Consider the following 23,479-nt stretch of genomic DNA (forward strand, 5'->3'; position numbering starts at 1 on the left):
GATCCTGTCAGCCTCACCATCTCCTTTTCCTAGCTGCCTTTTCTAAAATACTTTCCCTATCTGTTCTTCTCAGTTATTTCTTTCTGCTGGTTTTTGTTCTTTGTTTACCACTGCTTGATTATATCTTATTAAAATATTTGCTCTCCTGTTTTGCTTGTCTCTTATTTGCTTTTAAACTTCAATTTAATGGGTACGTGTTTTTAGTTATCCTTGTGACTCACAAAGAAATGGGTATTAGGCCCAACACTTAAATACACCGAGGGATATATATGAACATTGTGGGTTTCCATGGGCTTTGGTTTCAACCATAACCATTCTCATCCTTGAATAAAAACATAGAGAGAAATCTCCTGGTAGCCCAGAAAAAAGAGAAGAATATAAATGGGATTACTATGAGTGCATCTACTTCAGAAAGATGCTTTGATAGCTGACTCTCATGAAAAGAAAATAAAGCTAAAGTAGTCATTGCATTGAAAGGGTCAAGGTTTTTCTTTTTTTTCTTTTCAAATATATCTTGACAAATAAACCTTCTGGGGGCTATTGAAGCCATCGCTTTTCATTCAAACCAAGGAATTTTGTTTTTTAGGTTTATTTATTCATTAAACTTGTCCCCACCCATCTCCCCCCAATGGGGGACTCTGGGCAGCTTACAACATATTAAAACAATAAATAAATATACAGTTAAAATTTATAACAGGACACATTTACAAAGAATAAAAGGAAAAGGAAAAATCCAGGAGGCTGATGGAAGCAACATCAGGCCTCTAGGGGGCTAGCCAACTCCACATCTGATGACCTCCCTCCCCACCCCAGGCCAGATGGCAGAGCCAGGTCTTCAAGTCCCTCCGAAAGGCCGGGAGTGAGGGGGCTTGTCTCACCTCTGGGGGCAAGATGTTCCAAAGGGTGGGTGCTACAGCAGAGAAGGTCCGCCTTCTGGACTCCGCTAGTCGGAGTTCTTTTGCCAAGGGGGTCCGGAGCATGCCCCCTGTGTGATCGGGTAGGGCGGGTTGAAATCGTGGAGGCGGTCCCTCAGGTAACCTGGCCCCATGCCATGTAGGGCTTTAAAGGTGATAACCAACACCTTGAATTGGACCTGGAAGCAAACTGGTACCCAGTGCAGCTCACGGAGCAATGGTGTTATATGGGTCCTTCTTCGGACCCCAAAAATAGCTTGCGTGGCTGCATTCTGGACCAGCTGAAGCTTCCAGATACTCTTCAAGGGTAGCCCCATGTAGAGCGCATTGCAGTAGTCTATCTGGGAGATAACAAGGGCATGAGTGACCATTTGAAGGGCATCCCGATCCAGGAAAGGGCGTAACTGGTGCACAACCCAGAGCTGTGCAAAAGCCCTCCTGGCCTTTTGTAATCTGCATGGCTTTTTTTTCAATTTAGGGAATAGATCACAACTTTAAAATATACTGTATGCTTCTCTTCAGGATGTTATTCATGTGTAAATGTCCAAAATATGCATGTGTAAAACCCCAGTTACCATTTCACACAGAAATAAAATTCCATTTGGATTCCATACCCGTTCTGTGAAATCAAAAGTTTACTGTAGAATGTTTGGGATATCGTTTCAACCCTCCGACTCTGCCATAAGCACCAGTAGCCCTTTCCAGTGCAGTGATCCCATCAGAGGAAAAAGTGCAGTGGAGACTCTCATCTTTGTTTATATCCACTCTATTTCCAATTTAAACTGCTATTGGGGAAATGGAGGGAATTATAAAAACAAGTTTAAACAGATAGGCCTTCCTGAAGTTTGCTGTAAATTCAGTCTCCCAAAAATGGATGTAAAGCAAGACCCTTAAAGCTTGGAGAGGTAACATAGCAAGATTACTTCTTTGTAAAGAGCAGAGGATCACATTGTTCCCTTTCACCCTACCAATAAGAGTAACTACCATGATGAATGCCTCGTTAGCAAATTCTTAGCACCTCTTAGCACACTACCTGTCCCTCTGAGTTGGTGGGACACACAAAGAAGTATGTTGGCTTACAGTTAGTCTCTAGAGTAGAGATCCTAGGATTTGTCTTGGAATAAAATGGCACTTGGGGCATTTTGGTGCAAAGAGCTCCACAGTGATGAGTATTGTCCTTACCTTTAGCAGGGATGGCTCTTGTTCCTTTTTTGCCTATCAGAGTTTTGGTCACTTATTTGGGCTGTGTTGAATGCATTCTACATGATGTATCTGTGCAATATTCATATGACTGAGTTGTTAATTAATAAAAGTTGGTGGAAGCTGCCTGTGCAAATATATCTGCTGTCAGGCAAAACCTTTTTGGGCGTGGGATTTTATCACAAACAGCAGGCAAAAAAGGAACAGCTGCAGGGACTATTGTGTGCAGAGTCCCTGCACACTAAGAGTCGTTACCTACTTTACACTTTCCATATCTTATTAAAACATGTTATGTGAAACCCACAATTCATCAAATTGGGACAGGTGGAGTAGAGGAATACATGCAAAGGAGTGACAGAGTAGGTTTAATTATGAATTAAAAGGCTGCAATGTATGTTAGAAACTATGAATTGGTGTCCTCTAGGTTGTTGTATGTATACAGGTAGGAATCCATAGGCTGGTAATATTTTTATGTTGTGATCTTATGAATGATAATGGAAGAACCAGGGACAAGATCTAGGAAAAACTGAGCAACATTCTGAATGAATGTCTACAGGAAAACGTTAGTTTGTCAGGTGACATAAAAGGATAGTGAGAACCGAAAAAGAAAGTGCAGAATAAATGATTGTGTCATTTAAAGATCCAAGAATGAATAAGAATGCTGACTGTTATTCATAGTTTAAGCATAAGCCTATTCATGCTTATTCATACATGTGGCAAAGGCTGATTGATTGTACTGTTTATGACAAAAGATCAAGAAAACTAGTGAAGGATATCAGAATGACAGTCCCTGAATGTAGAACAGATCTTTTTGGATAGTGTCAAGTATAGATTGTGGGAAAACACAGAAAATGAAGAAAATAAAAGAAGTGGAAGAAAATAGAGTTAAAATTAAATGGCCAGAGGAAGAGAAAGTAAAAATCCTATATGAAAAAGTATCAGACAATAGCATTTTCTCCCAACAGAATCAATGGAAAGTGGGTCTAGGGTATATGGAAGCCACTTCAAATAGATTGAAAAGAATTATGATACAGAGTGTCATGGCAGTTTGGAAAGCTCCACTAATGGAAACTACTCAGAATATGGCTTCTGGATTTTCCCCCCAAATCCTTCACAATAATTTTCCCTGAATCCCATGACCAGGAGAGAGAGGGGCTTAGAATGGAAAAGTTCATAATATTGCAAGCTACTGCCAAACTGCCTCTCCCATAGGAATGTGTTGGGAATTTTTTTTCTGGAATACTTTTTCTTCCTGGCCTGATCTGGTCCATTTTCAAACTCAACATTTCTTTTGCTGGCTTCTCGGCATACAACAAATTTGGCCCCATTCTGTTCAGTGTTTTGGAAATAAACCTGATGATTGACAAATAGAATTCTCAGCCCCTTCACATTTCTTTCCATTATTCTGTTGGGTTGGAAAGAATTAAAAAAAGGGTATTTGGTAGAACGATGAACTGAAAGAGGCTGTGGATGAGAACAAATGCATATCATAGAATGGTTGCTACAATAAAATCAGAATGAGAGAAAGCTATTGTATAGTGTGTGTGTGTATATACACCCACAAATATAAATTACAAGGAATGTAGTCAAAAAAGCAAGGAATACTTAAGATTAAAAGATGCAGATAATGCAAAGTGATTTTGATGGGGAAAATTGTTTTGGAAGTAAATGAAGAGGGTTAAGCAAGCAGATCCAAGAAGAGTCAACAGGATACTAATAAAAGTGATAGAATTATTTGGGATGAAACCAAGATAAGTAAATGCTAAAAGGAGTATTGTAGAGATATAAATAAGAAATTCAGTGCTATATCAAAGAATGGAACTGAAAGTAATGCTAGAAATAGAAAGTTTCCAAGAAAAAACGATAGACCGGAAGTCATAAGGGCTGTGAAAATGTTTAAAAATTGTAACTTTAGGTGAAGATGATACAACCAGAGAAATGATAAAATATAGATGTTGTTTCCTTATGGATTAGCTGTGCAGTTTGTTTAAACTGCATGTAAAGATTATGGAAGATATAATGGCATTATAATGACATTAGAGGTGTATTGGAAGGACATAAATGTGCATATACAGATGATACTAAATTGATGGCAGAGAATCCAAATTATTTGCTGCCAGTGTTTAATAGATAGTATGATGCTAGGAGGAATATGGATCTGAAAACTAATGTAGCCAAACCAAGGTAGTTGCATTTGGCAAAGAAAATGAACTGGACAATTACAAATTATTCACAAAAGGTGAAAAACCTGAGCAAGTAGATGAATTTGTGTACTGTGTAGAATGTTTATTAAGGATGGGAAAATGGAGAACTCTGAAGGCATGCAAAGACGAGTAGAAAGGCACTTGGTAGTATGTGGTCTGTGGTGAGGAATGAATGCAAAAATGGCTGTATATCAGAGTGTGTTTCTGCCTACTTTATTATACGGAAGTGAGAGTCGCGTATGTTTGACGAATTATAACAGCAAAATGGCTGCACTGAGAATGGGTTACTTAAGTGTACGTGACAAAACAAGATATAGAGTCAAGAATGAATGCGTGCAGAATGAATGTGGACTGACTATGCACGTGAGGGACTAGTACAAAAGAAGTTAATTAAGGTGATTTGGTCATATAGAGATAATGAATGAGGAGTGAATCACTAAACAAATCTATGAAGGTTACCTTGTAAGGCTATCACCATCCTACATGCAATTTAAAAATTAAAGATATTCTTAAACTGAGCTTGATAGTCTGCAGCCTGGATATTCCTCAGAGGTCTCCTGTCTAAGTATTACAAAGGCCCAATCACGTTTAGCTTCCAAGCCCAGCTAGGGTCTGCCAGGTCCAACCTTCTGAGACGTTCTCCTAGTGACTACATGAACTCAGCCATCTTGCTTTCCTTACAACACTCCTGCTTTGCTGCTGTCTTTCCCAGACTTTTCTTCTCCCCAGTTTAGCCTTTAGCCCTAGGATTTCCTAGTGGTTTCCCATCCAAGTACTACAACTATTTCTTTTTTCCAAGATTAGCCAAGGGTTGATAAGTGCTGCCACCTGCTGTGAGTACTTTTGGGGAGGGGGGAAAAAACCTTGCAGGAAGGGGCCACGGCATGCAAAATATTTCAGATTCAATCCCAAGTATCCCTACATAGGATTTGGGAAGAGTCTGATCTTCCCTAAAATTCCGGGGAGCAGCACCAGATAAGGTTGACCACAATGAGTCTCAAGGGCCAGTAGGCTTCCCTCCGTCGACAGAAGGGTCCTACGCCATGTCACCCTTTATAACAGAAAAGGCACTTCTGGCACAGGGAAGCCCACGGACGGAGCCGCCAAAGAGAAACGGCACTGCTGAAATGTTGGGGCACGAAACTCCAAGCATCGCGACACCGCCAAGAGAGCGACGCAATTCTTTCCTAGGGGTAAGATTATTTTCCCAAACTAATTACCAGATGCACAGCTATTCAGTGGCGTTTAACAGAAACTCTTCGCGTGCTCAGGAACGGTCTAGTCTTCCTTCCTTCATTCGTCCCGGGGACCGGGCTCCGGCGTTAGCAAGAACAAGAATGCAAGCTGGACTTCCGAAAACTTCCCCAAACACGCCACCTCCGAAGCAAACGGTACATGCCCCGGTGCGACTTTGCCTGCGCGTTGTGACTCCCCTCCTCAGTCGGACTGATCCACGGGGCAGGAAAACGGAGGGGGTGCCGCCTTTCCGCTTTCCTGGACGGTCGGGTGTCATAAACGTTTGTTCGCTTCCCCCCTCTAACCACCCGAAGACAATAGGCCAAAACGATACAGGGGTGGCACCAAGAGGAAGGGGCTCACCGCGGGAGAGCATCTTTTCCCTCCCTTCTTGCTCTTCGACCGCCACTCCCCGGCCCGCTTACTTAGTACGGCCCCATCCTGTGAAGAGGTTCCCCTTGGCCCAGGGGAGCCGAGCCGCGGGCTTGCGAGCCAGAGGAGGTGGACGCGGCTGCGCTCGGCTGCCAGCCGCTCGGAGCAGAGCCGGACAAGCCGGGCCATGAGCGGCTGGCGCCGCTCCTCGCTACTTCCCCGGACTTCCTCCCTGCTCTGATCCCGGGGGATGCGGTGCGGAAGCAAGGATGAGAAAAAGCAGGGTGCACCGCATGGTCTTAGCCACTTGCTTGGGCTCCTTGATCCTGGTCATCTTCTACTTCCAGAGCAGCCTGAACCCGGGTAAGCGAAGTCTTTACTCCGCAGCCGCGTCCCGTCACGTTCTTCGCCTCGGCGCGAAACCAGGCGTGTTTTTGGGGGGGGGGGCGGGGGAGGAGCGCTCTCTTTTTAAGCCTTTTTGCCCCTGAGTTGAAACAGCGGAGGGACTCGTGGCACCTTCAAGGTTCTTCTCACGTTGTTTTCTGGCGTAAGTTTTTGACCGAAGAGCAACACAGATATTTAAGGTGGCCTCAGCAGAGGCGCTTTGTGGCTCTCGCTGCAGAAGACTTAACATCAGACCCCCTTTCGAAGTTGGCCAGGAGGGGCTTTTCTTAAGTCCTTCTGGTTAATCTTCCCATTCATAAGGCGGCGGCAGAGTTCAACACTCTTTATTACGGTTAATAAATTAATGACATGGCTTTGCTATGATGGATACCTTTTAAAGTAACATTGACAAATAAAAAAAAATAACGTTGCTATAACATTGATACAGGCTACCATCCCTAACTTACTTGAATGCTAAATGGGTATGATTTCTGAGAACAGCTAGGAAGGAGCCGGCTGCATGGTAGGGGAGAAAAAGATATACGTAATTGAGAGGTGTCCAGCAGTGAAATACTTTCAGTCTGCTGGTTTCAGTGAAAAGATTTTAGTGATATTATTTTCATGCTGGGACGTGAACCAGTAGGGTTAATTGATATTCAACAGGCAACTGAGTCAACATCTAGAGATGGACTTCTGATACAGAGTGTAGAAGTTGCCAGGTGGCCAAGGTTTTCTGGAGAGTAAGGACAACAATATAGATAATATTAGCATATTATCTTAAAATCCCAATTAGCTTGGTGACTTATTTCTAAGTGGTTTCAAGTTTAGGTTTCTTAAATGTGTAGCTATAGGACACTGAACACAATTTGCACAAAGGATATTAGAGGCTGATGGCCTTGAGACATGTGAAGGTAAGTTAAGGCTTTAGTTTAACTGAATTCAGTTTAAACAAATAGGCTGTGAAATCAGCTGGCCTTCTGTTTAGGTATATATGCTAAATTTTCTGAACTAAAACACAGTTCATCTTAATATTGGGTAGGTCAGTTGTCAGCAACATTGGTAAGCAAATATGAACTTACTGTGAAAGCCTTAAGTAGAATCATAGAAATGACACTAGGGCAACTCCTAAGATATTGCAAATTTTAACTAAGTTCACTCTTCGGATGGTTGCACATTTTGACAGTGGGGTGTGACATATAGAATGCGCTTGCTGCAAACTGAACTGTGTTTAAAAACTTACCTTGGCATAAATGACACTCAGAGTATCTGTAGTGGAGATAGAATTGGTATGGAAGTCCACCTATTCCTATATAGGTCTTAATTTCTTGGATTCTAAACGTTACTGAACAAAATGACTTACCTCTGAGTAACATGAATGAGACACATGCACTTTCTAATGCCCATCCTAAGAGTATGGTGGTCCCCTTCACGCAGAGATGATCTGACAGTTTTTAGCAACCTACATCCATTTACAATGTAATTTTTATATCACTCTGACACCAAATTTAATTAGGAGGGTATCGTAGAGGCAAAGCAGTACAGATGGGAAGGCATAGAAAGGCATAGAAGTGTTGCACTCCAAGACAGATAACCTTCTTGATCACATATGCCTTGCTACATATAACAAAGTGACTCTCTTCAACTCCTCTAGACTCATAGGTAATAACAGCTATGGTTTGTTGAGGCAATGGGAGTACTAGGGGGAAGACTCCCCAGGAAAGAAAGCACAGTGGGAGGCTCTCAGTAGGAAAGCAGTTCCAGTTCTCCTCCTCTATTCCCTTGATCCCTTACCTCTCCCCAAAAGCTCACCAGCATTCCTGTGGATCACCTAAGTGAGGCATGCACAAACCCAACTGAAAGAGTTTTCCAGATTCAGGAATGTGCACAGAGTTACCTAACGGAGCTTGGAATATGCTGACAGAAGCTTCTTTCACAGATGCTTGGCTTTAACTGGATGGGGCTTGTGACTCAAACAGAAGAACTTGGAACTCGCTCATGTATTTATTCTCTGGACTCTGTTTGTCCCTTCCTACTTTATATACTGAGAAAGATTCCCTGCACTGGGAGATACGCTTTTCAATACAACTTAATATTCAACTTTGCATTTGTTGCATTAATTTAACTGGACCTTAAGCACAGTGCAACACTTCTTGTCCATGCCTATTCCATTCAGTTTGATGGAGATTATTTCTGGATATATGTATAAGATAGCAGTCTTAGCATGTCTGAGTTTCTGGCTGAAGACCAAAGCCCATATAACTAAAAAGAAGAGATTCAATGAATTACAAAACATTTCTTCTTTATATAGTGATTCAAAAGAAAGTCAGTGTAGTTTATTTCCAGCTAAAAATGCATAAGATTATAGCCTTGGTATTAACTTTCTTGATTCCTACAATATTTTTCACCATTACTCTTCTGCATCTAGGACATTGAATTGCCCATGTCTTTTGCCTTCAGAAAGGTAGTTTATCTGAGGAGAAATTATAACGCTTTGGATGAAGACATGACTGAATTAATTTCCATTGATTTCATTGGTTCTTCTCTAAGTAGAAATAACTTGGATCTCATAAATTGGCTGGTTCAGGAGTTCCAAAGCATTGACAAGAGGTTATGAATTGAAAAAATAGTTCCATTCAGGTATAATAAATGAAAAGCTGATTCATTTCTGTGGCAGTTAACTAACAGATTAATCTGCCAATTAATTCAATTAATAATTTGGCTATTCATCCAAGCAGTGCCAAACTTAAAGAAATCATCCTTTTGTTTCCTTCTTTTTGGTTATTGGATGTATGTTACTTCTCCATTCTAGAAAAACAAGTCCATGTGATTTTTGTGAATCAAGAATATGCTGGTATTTCTCAAGAATTTCTTAGCAGTTATCAGGATTGTGCTGATGTAAGTGGTGTCCTTTTTTTAGCACTCCAAATTGGAAGTAACATGTTAGGCAGAAGAATATAATCTAGTTGGCTGGATATTACACAATTTGAACAGTGTGTTATGGGATTGGTGTATGTTTAAATTTTACTACAGTATTGGGCTATCTTATGAAGTTCTGCAGTTTGGAGAAGACTGTATTTTAGAATTATAACATAACAGAGTTGGAAGGAATTGTAATGGATCATTGCAGAATCCATTACAGAATCACTGACGGATCATCCTCTAGCTTCAGTTTGAAGACTTCCAGCAAGAGAGAAATCACCTTTTAATGAGCAAACCTGTTCCAGTGGCTGATAGTTCATACAATCAGTTCCTCCTGATGTCTAGCCTGAACCTATTCTTTGTACTTTTAACCCCCTGGTTCTCCTCTGGCCTTCTAGGTCAATAAAGAGCCTCCTGTATCCTTTTCTCATGTAGTACTGGTCACCCCGTCCTATACTTGCACCTTACATTTTTCCCACCCAGATGCAGAACTTTACATTTTTCCTTGTTAAATTCCAGCCTGTTCATTTGAGCTCATGGTTCCTGCATATCTAGATCTTTTTGTACTAGTAGCTGTTTCTCAACCATTTTTTAAAGACAAAACTATCTTGATAGTATATTTACTTTGTTTAAGGTATGAAAAAAGAGAGATTTCTTGGTTGTACAAAAAGAAGAAGAAGAAGAAATTGCATTAGTTTTCATGGATTAGAAGTAAGGCTAAAGCAGTGGCTAGATCCAAAATTACTAGAAAGTAAATGCTCTAAATGCAGAAACCAAACATTAGGGAGTTATAAATCAGGCAAGATCTGATTCAGATTTGCTATTTGGCCCAATTTTATGATTTAAAACAATAAATTGAATTGATGAAAAGTGTATAGGCCAAAAGACTACAAAATCTTGAAATCAATTGCCCTTTGATTTGAAGGATGATTTGATGGAACTGCCTTTGAATCAAAGTTTTGGCTAATAAGCATACATAGGCTTGTGTTGTAAGTCACTGCATTTGGTCCTCCACCAGAAGGGGAAGAAGAGAAAACTTTTTTTATTCAGTGCCTTGATTGTACTTAAATGATATAGTTGATCAAGAATACTGTCTCTTTCTAAAAGAAACCCCATGCAAATATATCGTCCATGTCCTTGTTGGAGGTTATGAAGCACTGGGTTCAAATACAATATAAAAGGTATGATGTTTGTTCAGAATTGTGTATTGATAACTGAGAGTAAGACCTTGGAATTGGAAAGTGCCATTTAGGCCCCTGAGTTCACCTTCCTGCATCCAATTTAAAGCATCCCTGACAAGTGGCTGTTTGGGCTTCTTGTTCAGCTTGTTGTCTTTTTTAATGCGCCTTTTGCTTTGACATGTCTGAGAAATGAACCCCTTTCAAAAACCCTGACTCAGACTCAGATATAGATCCTTGCTGTGTTAGTGCCATCTTGCTTGATCATTGATAAATATATGAAAAACTTCTGAAGTGACAACCAATATTATATATTAGAATATGGTCCTGTATTATCCCAGCTTTATATACCCCAGATTTCTAGGTTTGGCCTTACCTAGTTTCCTTACAAGTTCCTGTGAAGCCCCATAATGCTGGGAAATTCAGGAAACAAGGACCTCTTGGATTTCTGGAAAGTTCTTCATTGCTAGTATGTAATGTAACAGGATCTTGAAAGCATGTGGGAACAATTCTCCTGTCAGACTTACATCTAGCGTAATTAGGGTGGAGTGGAGTGGATAGCATGAGCGGGGAAGATTCTGGGATGGAACTTCAAGGTTGTCAGGAGGGGGGAGAGACATTCCAGGGCAAGCGCCTCCTCAGCCTGCAACAAGAGCGTAGGAAGACGAAGAGGATGAGGCTGCCCCCTCCCTAGAGTCTCACGGGGTTTATCCACTAGTTGCTTTAGATAGGTTTAGTCTGGTGAGATTCTTTCTATTAGGTGCGAGCTAATAAAGGAACTGAACTGGACTGGATTGCCTTGATGTTGTTCTTGTGCTGAACCTGATAGGAGTTGCTGTGAATCTCTTTTCCACACTTCCCCCCTCCTCTCAGCTGAGGTGTCTCGTGCACTGGCCCTGTTTCCTCCTTCGCTTTCCCAGGGCCTGCTAGATAATCACACTTCCTAACTTGAAGCAGCATTTTTGAGAGGCAAGCTTTGGAGCCTCTCTAAACTTTTGCGGTATATCTTCTATCATCCCCCATCTGTGTGGTAATGTTAAAAAACAAGTTATCTAGACTAATCAACAGGCTATAAAGTGTTTATAGAAAAACCACAAGCAGACTCCTTTTTGTTAATTCTCTAGCAATGATTGTTGAGATGCATACCACTCCAATACAAGAGCTATTGTATAGCCATCATGATTAATCATCTCTTATAGACTTATCTATGAATGTTCTTAATGCCTTCCAAATTGGGGCCATCTTGTGATGCTGAGTTCTAATTGTACTTTGCACTGTTGTTCTTTTATATCAAGTCTCAGTTTGTGTTGAACTAGCCATAATCCTAATGCTTGAAGTATCCAGGGAAGACTTCCCAATTTTTAATCCTTTTCTCACTGCTTTGAATGAATGAAAGAAATGACACAATTTAAGGCAAACACTCTTGAAAGAGTTCTAATTGAATGAGTCTGGTTTTAAGAATTTTTACATATTCTATTCTCATATTTGATATGAAGGTGACCTATGATGTTTAGACTCTGTTATGGTCTTAATTATGTGGGCTATTTAAGATGTTACCCACGTTAGCGTCACTAGCAGATCTGATGGGTCTCAATGGGTAAAACAATGGTAAAGTGATTATTAACCACTGAGGAAAGGTTTGGAACAAGCCAAACTGGTACAGAAGGCGAGGCTTTACTTGTACCAGAGTGTAGCTGCATTTATTTAACAAGGCTTTAATAACATGGATTTACTCAGTCGATTTAATCCCACCTTGCTTCCAGGAGCTTGTACTCTACCCTCAGTTTTTTTTTACCACAGTAATAACCCTTCAAGTTTCTGTGCCCTTGGGTGACTTGAACTCAGTTTCCCTAACCGTCTTCCAACTGGGTACCTCCAGCCTTTCTCATCCTGAGTAATGTTAAGATGTCTAGATTTCAGCTCTCAGCTTTCTCAGCCAGTTGGGGGATTCTGCAAGTGAAGATGCACGCTCTTGAAGGCTGACTTAGCCACTGTCCCACCCATAAAAGGGTGGAGGAACAGCTTTCTAGAGGAAAGGGGATGAGTGTGAAGATCTTTTTGTTGTGCTAGAGGGGAAGGGAGAGGAATAAGCCAAAGGCACACAGCAGAAGATTGAGACAAAGATATGAAAGGACAAGATGGGAAAACACACGTGCCAGGGGTATTTGTAAAGGGAAAGTTTTTTCTATACTAATATTAGAAGTTTCTGAATCAAGCAGGGGGTATATTATGGATATACATATGCTGAACACTTGGTATAAATATTATGAATATATGCTGAACGCTTGGTATAAAGGACAAAACTAATGGAGTATATTCATCCATTGATGCAAACACACAGAACAGGAAAGGCATATAGTATTTATAATAGGAACAAGACTGTATTGGGAGTATTTGTTGTACGCCGCCCAGAGTCACCTTGTGTGAGATGGGCGGCTATATAAATATGACAAATAAATAAATAAATACAGGGGAGGCAACCATCTAAATTTTCTTTATTCTTCCTAAATATTAAATTGCCTTTAAAGACCAGATATGCTTACCCCTTCTTCTGTTAGGATGATTACAGGCTTCAAGAGGGTCAGTGTCCCACTAGAATCCCCCAAAGGGGCAGATTCCTTTTAGGATTACTGAGGATTATATACCCAGCTCAGGCATGAATTAGTCTGGTGATAATGCTGTTGCTCTCTGGACTGAAATGTTCAGGGTGATCCATGGAGAATAAAAAAAGTGTAGCAGTAAGGAGTAGTTTCATTATCCTCACCTACACTACATAAATGCATGTTTCATTGGCTATGCTGCCTGAAGATAATGAAAGTTACAGTTTAGCAAGTCTATAGACCACCTATTTGCTCTACTGTAGTGACAAATTGAAAAGAAATCACCATGTTTCGATAACATATCTGTACGGTTTAATGTGTACATATAAAATTGCTGATCTTCTAATAGAGAACTTATGAAGCTGAATAAAGAAAAATTCAGGCTTGGCAAAATAAAACAATCCTTCCTATTGCACAGAGTCTGATTATGGAATTTGTCACCACAAAGTTTAGTGGTGGCTCCCTATTTGAAAGCTGTTGAAATGTGATTAGACAAATTAATGGAGGATAAAGCCATCAATGCCTACTAGTTACATCGGCTCTATAATATTTCCAGGACCAGAGGTTTCTGGTGATGTGTGCATATGTCTATCTGCATTTGAACCAGCATCTGATTGGACATTGGGTACATGGATGGGCCTTTAGTCAGGACTGGCATGACTCTTCTTAAATACTTTTCTTTTGATGAATTAGGCTTCTTGCTAGAAAAAAGTACTTCGAAATTAATTTAAAAAATGGAAAACTGTCTCAGCATTGATTTCAGAATGTATCTCTAGCCAATTACACAATGAATCATAAAAATACTAAAATTATGCATAGTAGTTCACAAAAAATTGAGGATTGATTTAAAATAATAATTTTAAAAATTTGTTCTACTAAACTTGTAATGATATTCTATGTATGCCAAAAATATATTGTTATAACTATTAAAGCATCAAATTAAATTTGGCATTTCACATTGGGAAAGAGATCCAGACCTATCTAACAAGAAAATTTAAACTACTGTCATTTATAAATGACTCCATATTGATTATATATAGACAATGGAATTATAAAGGATGATTATCATTACTTTTATTAAAGCTGTAGACATGTCCAATTATTTCCAAATATCACGGGTGGGGGGGATTAAACAATGTAATGTTGAGAAACAAAATATCTTTAAAAATGTTGTTAGATTTGTTTATGAGTCAGTAAAAAGAAAGCATTATTATTTCACTGGAATTAATAATGATGGACATTTGTAGCCTTTAAATAGCAAAATAGTGACATACATTTCATGAAAAAATTGAATAAAATGTATGTTGCAGAAAATATGAAAGGGGGAGGAAAAAAAGTAAAAAGGTTATGATTTTACCTGTCATGAATGATATTATAATCGTAACAGAGTTCATTCCATTTAATGATAATAAGAGATAACAATAAATCAATGCTTGTCAATTGGTGGTTGATGAAACTATTGCAAAGGGTCTCTGGTGCAGAAACCAAAATATAAATATTTTAAAAGGCAAAAGTTTCCTGAGATCACTAAGTCTCCCAGAATTCTGGTGTTCTCGCATGTTTGTAAGATTCTGGCAGTTTTCCCAAAATTTTGCAAGAATTCAGATGAGAATGCTTAGATCTTGTGAGACTTAGTGATCCTGGGAATTTTTGCCGTTTTTAAAAAAAGCAATTAGTTTTTATTTAATGGGGGGTCGTGCTTTGGTAATCACAGGCACTTATTGCTGGTACATGGATAATGGGGTGGTTTTCAAAAATTATTAGTAATCTGCATAAAGGGAAATATTGGGAATCACATCAATAGATGCTACCGTTTTATTTTAATTTTTGTATAACTTTTTAATTTTATAAAATATTTTGATAACTTATTACTTTAAAAATGTATAAATTTGTATTACCTAGCACAAATTTGTGCTGTCTTATGTCAGCTAGTCCTAAAAGCACTCTCACTCTTTTCAAAGAGAAGTGCAAGTTACTTGCGAGTTTATGAAGTTCCTTTTAGCTCTTTCTTTTTAATTGAGGCTGTTAAGGATGTGCAAGTGATATGAAGTTTGTTTCTTTAAGTTTTACTTTATCCAAAGCAGTCAGATTCTAGCAGTGACTTCTTGGCTTTGGTTTTAACATGGTTTCAGATTATGTTTTTAAGTTAGTTGTGATAAACCTAATGATGATGGCAAGTTTCAGAGGTCTTTAAGATGTGGCAGTCATCTGAGATTGCTATTACTTCCCAAAAAGCTGCTTGAAAGCAAGTTTGTTTTTGTTTATTCAGGCTAGTACAATCCAATTCTCACAAACTAAACAACACTTACAACTAGAACTGATTTTTTTAAAAACCTTTAGGATTTCAGTAGATTAAACCTGACTAATATAGGTTCACGAAGTGAGATGAGGCTTTTTAAAATAAGCTAGTAGCAGTTAGGGCTTACTTAAAGCAGTTAAGGGGTTGGACCAGGAGAAGGGACACCAGCTTCTAGGCCAGTGTTTCTCAACCTTGAGAACTTCGCTGGCTGGGGAATTCCAGGAGTTGAAGTCCACACATCTCAAAGTTCCCAAGGTTGAGAAACACTGCTCTATTCCATCTTCAGCTGAGGAAGCTCCTGAGTAGCTATGAGTCAGTCATGTTTCTCAGCCCAACCTACCTCACAGGATTGTTGCGCAAAATAGAAGGGAGTGCTACGAATGCTACTTTGACCTCCTGGAGGAAATGGGGGATATAAAACAAGCAAACAACCTTATTCAAAACATGGAGAATATAAATGGTTGTTTATCCACAGATAAGTGCCTGTATGAGTGTACAAGCTATAGATTTATTAATAAACAGTATATTTACAAGTCTAGAATAAAGAAATCCTTAACTATTAGTATTGACACTGAACTCAATAAATTCACCTCAAGATGAATGAAATGCTACTAGTTATAAACTGGACAGGCTCACACAGAGGAAGAAACTCCTTCACTGAAGTCTTTCTACCTCCTGGAGCAGCCCCTGTTGAGGGCTCGGTATTATTCCCTCACTGCTATGACATTGCAGCCTAAATTGAAACAGCTTCTTCCCGAGAGATGCCCTAGCTTAGCTACCACTATGGGATTCATATTTTTAATATCCCACAGCCCAGGAACATGGAGAAAAGTTAGAATCAGCAGGCTTTTATTTACAGACAAAGCCCAGAGTTTGAGTCCTAAGGTACTTTGGTTGGAATTTTGCAGGAAACGACTGCCTCTACGGAACTGCTCAGAGCTCTGCCTGCAGCCTGTCGAACTAAATGTTGCTTCAAAACTGGGGTTGGCATCAAGGCCAGTCTTTCTCCTTGAACATAGCTGCAAAGAGCCTGATATGAATAGGACCTTAGGGAGGAAGATCCAAGGACTTAACCTTTTACCAGCTGAATCAGAGAAGCTCCATCTGCCTTGGTCTCCCAAACCCCACCCATCGGTGGCAATAGTTGGGTTTTGCTTGGGTGGGGAGAAGCAATGCAAAGGCTGAGAGCCAGTATCCAGTTTAAGACCACAGCAGAGGCCAAGAGTTAAAACCCTTCCTGCCTCTCCTGCTAACCCTCTCCAGGCCTCTCTCTCCTGAGTCAGACAGGTGGGGCAGGAGGCATTATTTTAGATCTTATCCAGGACCCTAGATCAGTGTTTCTCAATGTTGGCAGCTTTCAGATGGGTGGACTCCAACTCCCAGAGTTCCCCAGCCAGCCATGCTAGCTGGGGAATTCTGGAAGTTGGAGTCCATCCATCTGAAAGCTGCCAACATTGAGAAACACTGATGCTTGCTTTTAAGAGTTGACTGTGTTGTGGTGGTACAGATGTGGCTTCTGTTTAGCTAAGGAGCAGCATGTGAAACAAAAAATAGAATTATTGCTCTGTTTTGATGGTTGATGGGTTTCGATCTCAAGAAAATACCAGTTCTGTCCCTTTTAAATTTAAGCTGAGGATCATGCTCTTTTTTATCAGTTATGTCCTTAGTACTTTTTCACAGCACTTAATGTTGTTTTTTGGTTCTAATGGTTTTTAGCAAAGACATAGTTCTCCCCTGCAACATTACTTCAGAGAGTGATAGTATAAGCAAGGTAATACTAAGTTATCTGTGATGATAATTTATGCTGTGCAACTTTAATTTGCTTGCAAACTTGGTATATTAAAAAAACAGTACAAAACTGAATAAACTCTACATAGTGCAAAATGACAGAATGATATCCTATCAGTTCCATTCCTTTGCTGTAGTGCAGTGTTTCTCAACCTTGGCCACTCTAAGATGTGTGGACTTCAACTCCCAGAATTCCTCAGCCAGCCATGCTGGCTGGGGAATTCTGGGAGTCGAAGTCCACACATCTTAGAGTGGCCAAGGTTGAGAAACACTGCTGTAGTGACTCTGTGTGTTTTGTGCTTATGATCCCTATGTGGGTCTGACAGATCATGCGTAACTTTCTCAACATTGTATTATTGGGGATCAGAAACTATTGTTTTGATCTGGTCTTTGACAAAAATAAAGTTATATTGTTGGTTGCTGATTTACTGCTGATTATGTAGCAGTGCAGTAACTGATCCTATTCTATCTCCCATTCATCCTGATGATTCAGGATTACACAAGGCCGATTTCTTTGTTTTTCATGCAGAGAGCACACTCAAAGAGAAAGGGTCTTCACATCTAACGGGGCAAATAGCGTAACATCCCCTGATTTAGCAATGGAATATGCAGAAGCACCCAGGGTGATTGGAGTCACTACTCAGTCCAGAACCCTGATCCCAATGGAGCACTCAAATGCAGTTGAAAATGAACTAGTGTCCTTCATAAACATTGTAATACAGTACATGGGCAAAGAGCTGATGTGGGGATAAAAGAAGGGGTAATTCCATATTCACTGCTTTGAACTCCCAGGGGAAGGGGAGGTGTGTACCTGCATGTATGAGAGTATCTGTAATTCTGCAGCACTTCTCTTTTTACTAACCCTTTGATTGCAGATATCTCACATACCTCTTTAGATGGAGGAATATGGGGGAAAAACAGCAGGAGTCTAAAATTGTTTGCTTTGAAACTACATGTGGAAATTTGCACAGCAGTTGGCTGGGCTTGCAAAATTCAGTGTTTACACATTTTGCATGCTTCAGAATATCAGATACTTCTACTATTTCCTGTGAGAGTTGCTTTAAAAAAATCACCTTCCTCATCCCTTCCTCTCCTTCTGTCATGAAGAAGTTCCTCACTTCACTGGAAAATATAGAAACTAGCATCTCCTGCCTTTCTGCATTTTTTTTTTCTGTGTATTAGGCAAGTTACACCTTTATCTGTTTGTTTATTTAATTTCAGCTCCAGGACTGGAAGCACTAGCTCCAGATTAAAAGATATGCAAGTGTCAACAGGGAAGGCTGATGCCACATTTACAACGTATTTTGATTTTTTTCAGAAGATAACACGAGAATAGAGTCTTTTCAGAAGTTGTTGCCGTTCTGTTACCAGTACCATCATTTTAGTCTTCATAATGAATCACTCTGAGGCCTTTTGGACAACGTTGTCTTAAGGCGAGGGAAGGTGATGAGAGGCACACCCATGCTGTTCCCTTGGCAGAATGTTAGGTTTGAACAAGGCCTGGAGGAGAATTTCAGAATGTAGGTGATCTCTCTCACTCAGGAGAGGGGGATCTTCTTTTCCCCAGCAGTTATACTCCCTTGCAGCTCATCTTCCAGGAGGTGCAGACTAGTGGTGGGGATGATGAGAATGGTTCATACTGAGACTGGAACCTTCCTGTAATATCGAAGCAATAGGTTGGAATGTTTCCACACCTTTTTTTTTGTTCCCCTCTCTCTCTTGCTGTGCTGGAGTAGGACATAACCAGAATCAGAATTTGATTCCAACACATCAGAGTAACAATTTATGGGACTTTAGCCCTCTCAAATTCTCAGAAGCCTTTTCACAATGCAGTGTGAGGGTCCTTGCTGACTTCCTCACAGTGCTTAATACAATTCCTGTGAACCCACCAGCACTGTCACCAGCTGGTCCTGCACCCTTGGCTTTACCATTACTTTGCTGTATTTATTTTTGTGGCAAGAAACAGCATGAAAAAGCATGGCGAAATGGTGGACACCTTGGCACTTTGGCAGGGAGAGGGGAGAAGTCAGGAGACAGGCAAGGCAAGAGTTATCACCAATGAGAAACTACCTGCCTTGCAAATTATGTGAAGGCATACTGCGCTCCCTGCTTGTTAAATGGCCCTCGTGGTGATTGTGGTTGTTGCATTGAGGAATAATTTGGGGTCTTACCTGCAAGTTAAACCAGCAACGCTGGCTCCAGATACGTGTGATCTTTGTATGAGTGTCTCCCTCAACAACTTGAGGCCTAACAACTTTGAGTCATGTATGTGAGATGGGCAGCAATAAACAAACTTTATAGGAACACAGGGGAATTGTGTTTTCTAAAATTTGTACGTATTAGGAACATCACAAGTGCTGTAATGTAGTTGTGACAGTTGTTGCTCTTCCCTGGACAGTCTTACTGCAAATGCTAAAACACTCTGGCTTTTTATGAGGTAAAGAATTAGATTATAGCAGTATTTCTCAACCTTGGCAACTTTATGATAGGTGGACTTTGACTCCCAGAATTCCCCAGCCAGCACAACTAGCTGGGGAATTCTGGGAGTCAAAGTCCACCTATCATAAAGTTGCCAAGGTTGAGAAAGACTGGATTATAGAATAGGCAAGCATAAGAGCACAGTTGAAGGAGACCAAACACAGTCCATGCGGCCTGAGAACTCTGCCCCTCCCCTCCAATTTTACACTTCTGTCGTTTACCTGCAAACTAGCTATGCAAAAGTTTCCTTCACCTCTATCCCTGCTCCCCTCATGCAAGTAACAGAAGCAGTAGAGCCCTTCCTTCATGGACTATTTCCTCCTATTTGAATTTGTTGAGCTGCTATAGGAAAAAGAAGCTGCAGCCCTTAGTGAGGAGAAAAATGTTAAAGAAGGTTAATGTCTTGGGTTATAGAGGGGAACTGGGGATAGGCGCAGATTTGCTTTTATTTTAAAAATACTGGTGATCAAGTGGTAGGGAGAGGAAACTTTTTATTTATAGGGTTTTGGGGATGACTGGAAAATTGCTTGACTCTCTTTGAGCAGTTCTGTTTTAGTATTGCAAATATTAAGGTTAGGAAACGGATCTGTTTTTACTTGTTTTTTCTCTCCGCATGTTCTGCTTGCAGCAGCTGTTAGAACTGTGCCGTTTTGTTGCTGTGTTTGAGCTGGATTAAATCTTCTCCAAAGCTGACATTCTTCCCTTTTGCAATATTATTTACACCTCACAGGCTTGGAAACCATTTGGTTGGCTCCAAATAGAAGAAGGCCAGGAATGTACAGAAATCTCCTTTATGTGTCTGTCACTCAGGACCTTCCTCCGGTTTTCTGGCTATTGGTCAGTTACTCACCCAGTCTAACCCACGTGACGCAGCTTTGGAAAAAGAGGTAGCAAGTTCCACCTTGGGTTCAGCGGCCCCGTGTGGGAATGCCCTCCTCAGTAACACATCTGTTTAATGCCTGGTCCCAGTTCCTTCCCGGCTCCAGTAAGCAGCTGAGCTTTTCTGTTGAGTGGATAGAACCAAATGGGTGTTAAGTATGGGCTCCGTCAGTTGTATCATGTTCCTTTCCTTAGCGCTCCAAACATTAGAGAGTGATTCTCTTGCTGTTGAAAAAACTACAAGCGTATAGTCACTTTCTATTCTTCAAGCTAATGATAAAAATAAAGAATGTAGATACAAAAAAGTGAGATAATAAAAGCAAACCAGGAAAGAAAAAAAGGACATAAAACTGTAAGAAGGAACTTTTGATGGCACATTTTCTCTCTCTATTGTTTCCATCCACTAACCGCTACTTAAGTATTTATACTTTTTTTGAACATTGGAGATTGTTGCTTCCCTCTATTTAGATTGTTTTGCCTGTTGTTTTTGATTAGTCTCTTAGTTCTTTTTCTTAGAAGCCATATTCCAAATGTTTCAACTTGCCTTGCTCTGTGATTTATTGCGTGCAGGGGAACAATTCCTGCTTGAATTTAGTTCAGTTTCTGTTACGAAGATACAGAGTCAGTTTTGCCCTCGCTGCATATTCTTCAGTTATTCAGCAAGGTTTCACTTTTCCGGTGTTGGGCCATATTAGTTCTTGCTGCTCTCAGCAGTAGATTGTGATGCTTTTGTTGATATGCTCTGGAATTATTCCAAATAAAAAATGTTTGTGGATTCAATTCAAATTTTATTTTTAAGATTTAAGGTGTTTTGGTATATTTCCTTCTAGTACTTCTGGATTTTTTTTTTATACGACCACCACATGCAATATAATTCAGTTTATCATTTGTTCTGTTTCTGTGTCCTCTTTCAATAACAATTTATAGATGTGTCTTAAGGAGATGATCTTGATTCTGTAAAAGTGTTTCAAATTCTCTCCACTTTCCCAAGGTCCCTCCTTCTTTCTTGAGATCACTTTTTATTCTTTCAGTAATTTGTAAGTACAATAGCCATGGTAAATTCCTGCTTTCATCGAGCAATTCTTGCTGTGTCTTTAATCTGTTTTCTGATTCTGGATATACGATATTGGCATATGTGATTAAATCTGTTATAATTATTCCTGAAGTAAAAAAGCATTTTACAGTAATGCTAGTGGTGAAATTGCTGAACTTAATCCTTATGCTCAGAAGGCTTAGCAGACTTTGTTTTATAATGCTTTTCAAATTCTTTGCTTCTTTTGTTTCTTTATACCATAAATACCTCTGGAGTCCTTTTGCTAAGCCAGCTCTGGGGACAGCATCAGGTGGGAAGCTTGACTGGGGCAATATACCTGTAAAACTGTGTCACAGGTGTCCTAAGGCAAGCTCAGGGAGGATGAAAACCTCCCACAGAGCAAAAGAGCAAAAGCTTGCTTGATCTTGATTTGAAGATTCTCAAGCATAATCCTTCACAGTAGCTGTGTTTCATTGTGAGAATGTCTTGAAATTCTAGCAAATTCTGGCTTGCTGTTCATAAGCAAGCATGAATGCCTTTCTGTGATTTTTCCCCTCAGTAGAAGGCATTAAAGCAGTTAACTTAAAGCTTCAGAACTGTCTCTGGCTTTCAAAAGTCACAGGGGAGACCCCCTGAACACTTCCCAAAGTGACTGATATTTTACTATCATCATCATCATCATCATCATCATCTTGAAGAAAGGTGAGGGAAATGATTAAAGGCATGGGCTGTAGACATATCAATTGTATTTAATGAATTTTACATGCATTAAATCTAAATGAAATCAAGTCAAATGTAGTTTCCATCCTAGCACCATTACATCGCTGTTCTAGCTCTTACTTTTTTGCAATGGAAAAAAAATGAGTTTTTTTAATCAGAAACCATTAAAAAAGAAGAAGGTTTGAATTGCATCAGAACCTGGGCTCCTACTTTCTCACATCTTCCCCAACAAATAAGATTCTAGAAGCAGGATTTGTAAGTGGTTTCCCACTTTTCGTTTAACAGCCAAGTGGCAAGTAAGGGGCCAGGTTTGAATATACAGTAAAATCTTGATTTTATGGATCAAATGGAGAAAAGTGATGGCATATTTAAAATAAAGATGTACAACTTTATAAAAGCTAGGATCCACATAGAAAATATTTTAAAAAATGGTCTCCAAGAGCCTTGGTAGGCTGGCTTTGACATCACATGAGTTGTGGAGCTAGGATTTTGGTTTTAGATTCTTGATTGTTTGCTGCTTTTTCTGGGTGATTCCCCTACCTACCTAATTGCTTTTCCAATTACATGCCTTTTTTGTTTGCTGAAAATAGGCTGGGAATCGTGCCTCTATATTTGACATTTGCTGCTGAATTTCTTCATATGGAGGTTGATATGAGGGCCATATTAAAGGAGGTTTGCAGGATTCATCTAAGCTTATTTGAAATCATGACTTTAGGAAGAAATGGTAAGTCTCTGGCAAAACATATTTTTTGTATGTTCAAGCTTTGATTTGGGTATTCTATGTTACCTCATCCTCCCTGGTTTTATATCAGTTTGAATGGGAGTCTATTGGGTACAGAAAAACAAAGAACACTGTGATAGTGGCAGATGATCTAATATATTGCAGAATAAGTTTTCATAGGCCAAAGTCCATTTTGTCAGATGCCAGAAATGGTCATGGAGAGGGTACATGTGGATTTTTTTTAAAAGGACTGTTTTAAACTTTTGTAGCTTTGCCAAGGAATCTTGGAACTTGATGAGAATTTTGCGTACTCAGATCCCTGATTCTCCCAAAAGCTGTAGTATTGGAATACGAGATATATTACTTTATTTTTATAAGCTTTTCAGTTTCTTCTTCAGCAATGACGAAGTCTTAGCTCAAATAAAAGGGAGTAAGATAAGTTGGAAAGATATGAGAAGTTGTGCTCTATCTCCATTGTTCTATGGCTGGTTACTGTACCGTGAACTGGAATTCATCAGTTCCAGATGTGGAATTGGCAGACAAACTACAAACAA

General features: G+C 39.8%; 1 protein-coding gene across 2 annotated transcripts in view; it reads left to right on the forward strand.

Moving 5' to 3' along the window:
• Positions 1-5,977: 5,977 nt before the first annotated feature.
• The window catches only part of CHST13 (carbohydrate sulfotransferase 13), a 58,110-nt gene continuing 40,608 nt past the window's right edge, over positions 5,978-23,479 (forward strand). Inside the window, exon 1 of one of the 2 annotated variants that reach the window (XM_007425185.4) lies at positions 5,978-6,289. In XM_007425185.4, coding sequence (XP_007425247.1) covers positions 6,196-6,289 — 94 coding nt within the window. In that variant the 5' untranslated portion in view covers positions 5,978-6,195. Of the gene's footprint in view, positions 6,290-22,799; positions 22,929-23,479 lie in introns of those variants that run through there. The other variant, XM_025164753.2, reaches the window with a different exon arrangement.

The sequence above is a fragment of the Python bivittatus genome, unplaced genomic scaffold (genome assembly GCF_059951505.1).
Source record: "Python bivittatus isolate LINGU-HERP-01145 unplaced genomic scaffold, Pbiv_v1 ctg000080_np1212, whole genome shotgun sequence".
Classification (NCBI taxonomy): Eukaryota; Metazoa; Chordata; class Lepidosauria; order Squamata; family Pythonidae; genus Python; species Python bivittatus.